This window comes from Aegilops tauschii, chromosome 5 (assembly GCF_002575655.3).
Source record: "Aegilops tauschii subsp. strangulata cultivar AL8/78 chromosome 5, Aet v6.0, whole genome shotgun sequence".
Taxonomy (NCBI): Eukaryota; Viridiplantae; Streptophyta; class Magnoliopsida; order Poales; family Poaceae; genus Aegilops; species Aegilops tauschii.
Genome location: NC_053039.3, coordinates 394,639,698 through 394,648,949, shown reverse-complemented (window position 1 = coordinate 394,648,949; position 9,252 = coordinate 394,639,698). Strand labels below are relative to the sequence as shown.

General features: G+C 52.4%; 1 protein-coding gene across 2 annotated transcripts; it reads right to left on the bottom strand.

Annotated features, from left to right (window-relative positions):
* Nucleotides 1–7,663: 7,663 nt before the first annotated feature.
* LOC109777383 (uncharacterized) lies at nt 7,664–8,971 on the bottom strand. 2 transcript variants are annotated; one of them, XM_020336028.4, is made up of 2 exons: nt 8,466–8,971; nt 7,664–8,387 (listed from the first exon to the last, which is right to left on the bottom strand). In XM_020336028.4, exons 1-2 carry the CDS (start codon nt 8,828–8,830, stop codon nt 8,039–8,041), a joined length of 714 nt encoding a protein of 237 aa, XP_020191617.1. In that variant the 5' UTR covers nt 8,831–8,971; the 3' UTR covers nt 7,664–8,038. The 2 variants fall into 2 exon arrangements, with proteins under 2 accessions (XP_020191617.1, XP_020191616.1); XM_020336027.4 differs by having other exon boundaries at nt 7,664–8,968.
* Between the last annotated feature and the right edge of the window lie 281 nt (nt 8,972–9,252).

Here is a 9,252-nt window from a genome sequence, read left to right as displayed (position 1 = left end):
CTCAGACGAATGTCTCAAACGGGTCTCAAACGTCTGTGTTAGAAGGGAGAGAGGGAGACTGGTGGAATATGATGGATGTATTATTGAGCCTCGAGGGCGAGTATATATTGAGTACAAGACTTGGAGGGCAGGACGCCTCTCCTGGAGATAAGGTAGGAGATGGATTACAAATCCTAGACTACCAAATACAAGTATCCCAAATATATCTCTAACATCCCCCCGCAGTTGTAGCGGTAGCGTTGCGAACAACAGAAGCGTCGCGGACGGTCAGACTGGAGAGAATAGCAGCCGACGGACTGACATCCCCCCGCAGTCCTAGCGGGAGCGTCATGGACGGTGTCGCGTCGCGGACGCGTTGACTGTAGAGCTGTACGCCATGTCGAAGAGGTCGGAGAGGCCAGCAGAGAAGGACTCGACGATGGTTGTGGCGCCAATCGGCGTGGGGCCAATGTCGTCCGTGGTTGTCGGAGTAGATGAAGCGGTCGGGGTAGATGACGGGGACGCTGGCGACGAGCTGGTGCTGGACGAAGACGAAGTGGGGTGGACGGGCGGCGGCGGCAGCTACGGAGGTAGCCGCGGCAGCGTCCAAAGAAGAGCGGCGGCGGCGACCTGACGGCGGCGGCGGCTAGGTTAGGAGTGCGGCGGCGGTGCTCGAAGTAGGCGAAGAACCCTGACAGCGTGACGAAGACTGGCGCGGACGGTGGCGTTCCCGCGCCAAGGGAGACGGTGCGGTGCATACCACGGGAGGTTGACGCGCGGTGACGGCGGAGTGGACCGCGGGCCGCGGCGCTACGGCCCAAGGGGCGAGGCAGCGGTGGCAGGCGGGTCGGGGCGACGGCGGGAAGACCTCGGGGCGGCGGCCGGGACCGCGGGCCGCGGCGCGACGGCCCAAGGGGCGAGGCAGCGGCGGCAGGCGGGTCGGGGCGACGGCGGGAAGACCTCGGGGCGGCGGCCGGGACCGCGGGCCGCGGCGCGACAGCCCGAAGGGGCGGCGCGGCGGAGGAGCGCGGGTCGGTGCAACCGCGGGGACGGCCTTGGGACGGCGGCGTGGACCGAGTGCCACGCTCGCTACGGCCCGACGGGGCGACGCAGCGGTGGCGGGAGGGTCGATGCAGCCACGGGACGGCCTAGAGCGGACGCCCTCGGGGCGGCGGGGGACCGCGGGCCACGGCACTACGGCCCGAAGGGGCGACGCAGCGGTGACGGGGGTCGGTGCAGCCGGGAGAAGAACCACGGGGCGGCGGCGCTGCGGCCCGACGGGGCGACGCAGCGGCAGCCCGATGCTCGATCCGTGGAGAGGCGCGCTGAACTCGGGGACGATCTTCACGGGACTTGCGGAGGCGCACGTAACCGACGGGCCAGGTCGGTCGCGCGGCGTAGATGAGGCGGATCGCGGCGGCGAGCGGGTGATCAAGCCGATCGCGCGCGAGGTCGGGGACGCCGCTCGGTGGAGGTGCGGTGGCGGCGGAGTCCGAGATGAAGCCGGCGGCGGCGGGCGGCAGGGCGGCTATGATTGGCCGCCGCATGGCGCGAGGCCGTCGGGTCGGGGTGATGCAGGAGTCCCGGTCGGAGCAGGGCGGTGACGACCAGCGTAGATTGACGTGCGGGCCGTCGCGCGAACGGCGGCGGTGAAGGGCCGCCGCATGAGGCGAGGCCGCCGGGTCGGGCCGACCGACGGGTAGACGCGAGGACGACGCGCGAGGCCGCCGGGTCGGCGAAGAAGCCGGCCAATCGCGCCGGTGTTGGAGTAGAGGCGCACGGGGTCGGCGGCGGCGGTGGGACGCAAACCGGATCACATAGACCGGAAAACCAAAAAGTAGACGCCGATCAAAGCGACCGGCGAGAGAGAGAAAACCCGGATCAAAGGATCGGGAAAAAAGACTCTCTAGGGCAGCCGGCCAACACGGCCGGCGGACGAACCCTAGGTACGGGCGGCGCAGCCCCCGGCGGCCGTCACGGAGGCCGACCGCCCCGGGGGCGGCGCGCGGGTGCGGAAGCTGCGGCGGCTAGGTTTTAGAATCGACTTGCTCTGATACCATGTTAGAAGGGAGAGAGGGAAATTGGTGGAATATGATGGATGTATTATTGAGCCTCGAGGGCGAGTATATATTGAGTCAAGATTTGGAGGGCAAGACGCCTCTCCTGAAGATAACATAGGAGACGGATTACAAATCCTAGACTACCAAATACAAGTATCTCAAATATATCTCTAACAGTCTGGACTGACCGGCACCCCATATCCAGCCCAAATATGGGGCGGATATGGGGTGGCCCAAGAGCGTCCGCCTGACAAGTCCGGCCCACCACCGACCCCGTGGATGTCCCACAAAAAACCCCATCGGCCTCATCGGTTCGAAACCCTAGCCCACTCACTCACCCCTCTTGCACCGTCCTCTCCTCTCCCCTCATCGATTCGGATCAAATCCGGCGCAATGTCGAGCTCCGGCAGCCGCTCCGACAACGAGGTGGATCCGGAGTATGAGGTTGGCCTCCGCATCGCCTTGGAGCGGTCCAAGGTGGAGACCGGGGGCAGCTCCGGATCTGCAACCTCGCCACAGCCGCAGCTTCCCCGTCGGCGCATTTCGGACGCCGACCCTGGCCCCTCCCGGCCCATGGGCAGCTCCGACAGGCGGCCAGCGCAATCGGCGCCTCCCCTCACCCCGCCGGCTGCTGCTTCCCCACGCCATCGTCTCGCCCCGCCGGCTGCTCCTCCCCCTCGTGGGCAGCGGTGGGTGCTTGTGCTCGCCCCGCCGGCCCGAACACGCACGCCGGAGTCAAGGGTGCGCGCCGCCCACCGCGAGAGGCAGCGGGCAAGGGAAAGGGAGGCTGTGGAGAGCTTTGTCCTCCGCCGGCGTGGGTTACCGGTGGAGCCCGACGAGGACCAGTGGCTCCTTGCTTGGGTCTACCGCCGGTCGCTTACGACGGCGGAGACGGACGCTTGGCGGCTCCGCAGGAAGAACGCCAAGGCTCTTCAGCTTGCCATCGAGCAGTGCGAGCGGGAGGCGTTGGAAAAGGCGAAGAAGGCAGCTCGGCTGGCCAAGCTTAGGCATCAGCAGGACCGGGCCGTCCAGCGCCTCAAGGGCCTCGTCATCGTCGACTCCTCCGACGACGACGACCACGGCTCCTCCTCCGACGAATCGGACGATCCTCCACCAACCGCTGACGGGTACAGCTACACCGGCGACCAGAAGGGGAAAGGGCCAGCCCGGAAGTGGTGAAGTTGATTTTAATTTTAAGTTTTAGATTAGTCTAAAGTTGTCCTTCTTTTATGTAAACTTTGATGGATCTTTTGGTGAACTATTGTGCCATTTCTATGTCAGGAGCTGATCTAGGTAGTATCATCGACGTTGCATGATATAGTATGGATACAGGGTTCGAATATGAGAGACACGGATATAAACGGCGCGATTTGAGAAGTGTCCGGTCACTGTCCGCGGACGTGTCGTGTCTACGGGTGTTTGAGGGCCCGGATTTGTCAAGTCTGACGGTAGATACTCTAACAAGTTACTTTCACTTTCGTGCCAAACATAACTGATTAAGCTGCTGGGCACGAACGCACGGCACGTACGTAGGGATTAATAGTCGGGCGTGGTGCTCACCAGCGGTGCCGGTGACGGCGCGCGGGCGGCGGGGACGCACAGGAACGCAGGGCGTGGTGTCGCGACGCGCACGGCGGCGCCCGGGAGTCCGGGACGGTGCGGGAGCGGGAAGACAGCCCGAACCCAGAAGACGAGAAGGCCGTCGCTAGCGCCATTGTGCAGCGGATGATCAATGGTCTCTACTCGTGCCGACTGACGAGATATACAGGGTATCTGTATACTCTCTTCGTCCTTTAAAAAATGTATTTTTAATTTTATTAGAAAATCAAACCTTTGTATTTGACCGTATTTATATAATAATGCATTAATATTTATGCCATCAAATCAGTAGCATTAGATTCATGATAAAATGTATTTTCATCATATAACTATTTAGTTTCATAAACATTGATATATTTTTGCACAAACTCGGTCAAATTTTAAAATACTTTAACCCTCCAACAAAGTTGGAAGTACACTTTTTAAAGAACCGAGGGAGTACACGTGATGGCGCAGCCGCGGCTGGGTTGGATATGAGGCATAAACACTCCCTACACAGATCCCAAGTCTGACTCCTAGACGGTCATTTTTTCTTTTCTCTGGGACAACCCAGACCGCAGACGGACCAAGCGGACAACAATTCCTACCGTGTGGCCCGATTGCACGGTGAAAGTGGTTTCGAGTTCAGGACTTGCGGACGGCGCACATCCTTCTTGCCGCCTCCGCCGCGGTGCGAGCCCGGAGGAGGTTTTCGTCGACGACGACAAAGCAGGTGCAAGACCGGCGTCCCGACATCTCGCCGCGGAAGCCGCACGTGCCCGCCAGGTCATGCGGCCACACGCCGACAAATTTCTGCAACAACAGCGTAGTTGAACAATGGAGAGGACAACGACTCTAGTAGTGCTGGAGCAACATCATTATTGCAAAAAAAAAAATCTGTGAACATCATCCATGTTGCAAAAGCCCTTTCTGTGACATCATCTATGTCGCAAAGCTGGAAAAAATAATTCTACAAGACAACCTCTGTTGCAATTATTTTCTTGCAACATGAGCTCTCTTGCAAAAGTTCTGCAACACTGTCTTTGTTGCAATAGTAAAGACCAGGTTGTGTCGTTGGATGTCATCAGAACTAACGCTGCGGAGGCGGCCGGCCGACGCATAGTGCTAACCATGGCAAAATACGAAGCGATTGGTGAGTGCTCCTATTCCACGCAAAGGGCGTGGATAGTTGATGAAACGTGTGCAACACTCGACCATGGACTGGAGAACATCCTTTTATCTTTCTTTTGTCCGGCCGCCGTTACGTGTCGCGTGCTGGGCATTACCTTTGAATTTCCGCTTTCTATTGTTTTGTATGTATTTTCAGAATTTAAATTTCTTTTTCGGCTTTTCAGGTTTTGCCAGGTTTTCCTTGGGCTATGGAGTTTTTTTTGTGAATCATAGTTGTGCTTCTTGAAGAAAAAAAATGTGTTTTCACGAGATGCACAATTGTGTTTCCCTGAAAGCACATATTTGCTTCTGCAAGAAACATAGTTTGTGCTTTCACGGCAAGCAAAACTTGTGCTTCTCGAATGTTGAAAAGCACAAATTTGCTTCTGCGAGAAGCACATATTTTTTTCATGTTTTTTCGTGAAAAAAGTTTGTCGAAATCTATTAACATGTGATTTAGTTTTGAAGATCTTGACACAAGAAATTCAACAATGAAAAATGTTTGGTATTTGGATGCATGGTTCAAGAGATAAAACGTATGAATAAACGAATCTACAAAAAAAAGAAAAAAAATCACAAGTTATGACAGGTGGCACACATCAGGACCTGAGAAAGGTGAGAAGTGACATTCGCAAGGGTTAACCCTTAACTAGTGATTTCATGGTTTTATTCATCACATACGTACAACAACAATTGGGTGTGTATGTGTGTCATCGTCCTTGCGCACCGAGGCCTCTACGGCCTGACCTAATTAGTCTTTTTAAATTCTGAAATAGAATTGTGCATATATACTAAGCAAAATTTTGCATGTGTAAAAAATGTTTACAATTTTTCAAGTTTTGCCTTGAATTTCGAAAATGTTTATGAATTTTAAAAATCCATGAATCTTAAAAGTAATCACAAATTTTAATAATATGTTCGTGAGCTTAAAAATGTTTGGGAATTTTAAAATTGTAAATAATTTAAAAAATTATGAATATAAAAATGATCAAAAAATTGGCCTCCCCCCCCCCTATTTTTTAACCAGTTCTAAACTTAAAAGAAGATCAAGAAGTTGGAAAATGTTCACGAATTTTAAAAAATATTCATGAATTTGGAAAGTGTTTGTGAATTGAAAACAAATCATGAATTCTTAAACAATCATCTCATATTGAAAATACCACCTCATAAACAATCACTATTTTTAAACAATCATGAATTCTTAAACAATCGCTATTTTTAAAAAATACCACCTCATATTGAAAATGTTTATCATGTACTATTTTAGAATGGTTGTCAGGCATTTAGAAAACATTCATAATGTATTTGAAACAAGTTCCTCAAGTATTCGAAAAATTAATGTGCATTTTAAAAATATTCATCGTGTATTCCAAATGTTTGTATTATGTTTGAAAACCCCTCATGTATTTGAAGAAATTGCATTGTGCATTTAAATTGTCTATATATTTTTATCTATTTAAAAGGTTATAAGATGCAATAACTTAAAAAGTAAAAGGAGAGTAGAAAACTGGAATTGGAAAAACCAAAAACTTATAAGGAAAACAATTGGATATAAAAACAGAAATAAAATAAAATGGAAAACAAAAGAAAAAATATAAAGGGAACGTAAAATCAACTAAAAATGGAAAGATAAAAATTGTCCTAGATGTGTGCACTATCTGAAATATTCATTTGATATGCAAAGTGAAGACACGAGGATCAACACTTCTAGATTTTATAGACCAACAACGGAATGCGCAAATGACAAAAAATGTGATAATCTAGTATGCATTTGCAATAACATGTGGTGAAGCAACATATAAGGGCAAGATAAAAATCATAGCTCCAAAACATGAAAGGTAAAGACATGAATTTAAAATAGTCATCAACGGGTTAGCATGTCTCGCACCATGCTAAGATAAGGTCTCCAAATAACTAAGTTCAAAAAGCAAATCCAACCCATGTAAAATCCCGAGAGAGAACCTAATAGAACTCTCTTCCTCTTTGACATCAACATGTTCTCTTCATCTGAGGTTGCCCATGAGAAACACAATCATAATATAAAATCACTTATGCTTGCAAAAGATGCGACTACTCTAGGCCGACGACGCCATCTTTGGTTCACAAGTCCACAGATTATTTGTATTCCTATAACTATTGAGTTTTAATAAAGCAGCTTTTGCCCTAAAAACAGAAAATAATGATGCAACTTTATTATCAAGCACTTATATTCAAGTGAATAAGGAGGGGTTGTTATCCGTAAAAAAAGGGGGTGGTTACATTAAAAAAGTACGTGAGAAACAGCCTCTAAACCTGTCTCTGTGCAATGGTCGATACTAGTCGAGGAACTGCACTGCAGCAGGAAGTCCTTGAGCTATTTCGGTTGGCCTTTTTACGATAGATGTAATTCTCCGCGACGACAATCTTTTCTTTCTTTCTGCTTTTCTCATGTACTCCCTCTGATCCAGAACAAGTATTACAGTTTTGAGCAACCTTAGTTTGGATCGGAGGGAGTATTCTTAATGAAATGGGCAGAAAGCCTGCCTATCCCGTCAAAAGAAAAACCCTGTACCGTGGCTGTTGGCATGCAGGTTTGGCCGCGCAGCCAGCAGACGACTTCCAGTTAAGTCCCAACCGCACGGACGTGGCTAAACAGAAATGTTTGGACTCTCTTACAGTTGTGTTTGTTAGGGGTGTTACAGTTGTTAGTTGTTGTTGCGAGCCGACAATAAACCGGGATCGCGGAGCACACTCTTGCTGCTGCAGTGTCAAAATAAGCGGGACAAACAGATCCACAGGGATAAAGCCAGCTCGGAATATGCCTACAGATATACAGTACATGGGTAGGCATGCATTGTCACACTGTCACTCCACCAAGAACCAAACCCAACCGAACATCCAGGAAAAGGGCAGGCAGCCCGTACCATCGGCTATGCTATGCATGGGTTCCATGTCATTCCGAATTTCTGGTAGTACAACTAACTCGATCCACACGACACGCACCACAGCTACTGACAAGCCAGAAACCGACTAACTGACAAGAAACCCCCTCCCGACTTGTCTGAGTGAAAAGAAAGCTAGTAGTACCTTCCCAGGTTCAGAGATGTGCTGTGCTGCACTGCACTGCACTACCAATTCATGGTGCATATTACATACACATGCACTAAGATTAAGATAATAGTAATCATCATGTAAAAGGAGCAGGAGATCGGACTGATCGAAACGCCTTCGTCTTCCTCTAGCTGAACTGAACTCAACCTGCTTCGAATCGATCAGACTTGCATGAAGCCGTTCCCGTTCGCCTTGCCGTTGATGCAGCCGCTGCTGTGCTCCTTCGCTCCTCTGTCGGCGGCGACGTTCACCATGTCGAGGTTGTAGAGTATCGGGATCATGACGAGGGAGGAGAGGAAGGCGAGCAGCGGGCCGAAGATCCAGAGCAGGAGGGGCACCCCGGCGTAGAACAGCCTGTTGCCGACGAAGTTGAGCGTGAAGCTCCTCTCGAGGATCTCGCCCACGTAGTAGCTCACGGCGCCGGCCGGAAGCTGCACGCCGACCAGGCGGGCGCCGTCGTCGTCCTTACCGGCGTCGGGGAGCGGGAGGCAGGAGGTGTTGATGAGGAAGCTGGCTTGGTTGAGGAAGCAGATGGTGAGCGTGTGGCAGAGGAAGGCGAAGAGGAAGACGAGGAGCAGCGCCACGTACTTGAGCGCCATCATGTACTCCCCGTGCGCGCCGAACACGGCGTCGCTCAGCGGCTTCTTCACGGAGTAGGTGCTGCTGAGCACGGCGGCGATGCCGGTGCAGAAGAGCACCGACGTGGTGGCCATGAGCGTGGACCCCATGATGACGTTCCGGATCGACTGCACCACCAGCACCCCCTTCTTGTCGTCGTTGTCCCGCATCATGCCGGCCGCCCAGAGCCTGCGCGCGGCCGAGTAGACGCCGAAGGCCGTGGAGAGCGGGCGGCGCCGCACGGCCCGCCACAGCCAGGCGTGGTACAGCGCCGGCAGCAGCAGCCCCAGCGGGACCAGGATCAGGTCCAGATAGCTATCCCTCCACACCACCATGGTCGATCGATCGGCCGACGACGATGATCGAGCAAGAACCCAAGAAAGCGTAAGCGTGTGGCACTAGCACGCTTGCTTGTCGATCGATGGCTAAGCTAAGCTAGCTCCTGAATTTGGGGTAGGCGTTGCTCGCTTTCTGCCGATGAACCTGTCCGTGGATGGGTGCGTTATATAGGGAAGGGAGTTGAAGCTGAGGTGGGGGATAGAGAGAGAGAGATAGTGGTGTCTTACACAACGGCCACGAGGATCCTTTTTGCTGGTGGTCAATCAGCTGAAAGCAGCAAGCTGTGGACTAAAGACAGACACACACACGACCGGCCGGACTGATCGATCCATCGACCTCCTTCGTGAGTCACCCACCGCCCAGACTATAACAAAAAGAATGCCATCGATCGATCGCAACCTTCGTACGTCGCCCTTGG

What these genes read in the sequence shown, in the direction of transcription:
- LOC109777383 (XM_020336027.4), bottom strand. Translation starts at nt 8,830, where the DNA reads ATGGTGGTGTGGAGGGATAGCTATCTGGACCTGATCCTGGTCCCGCTG.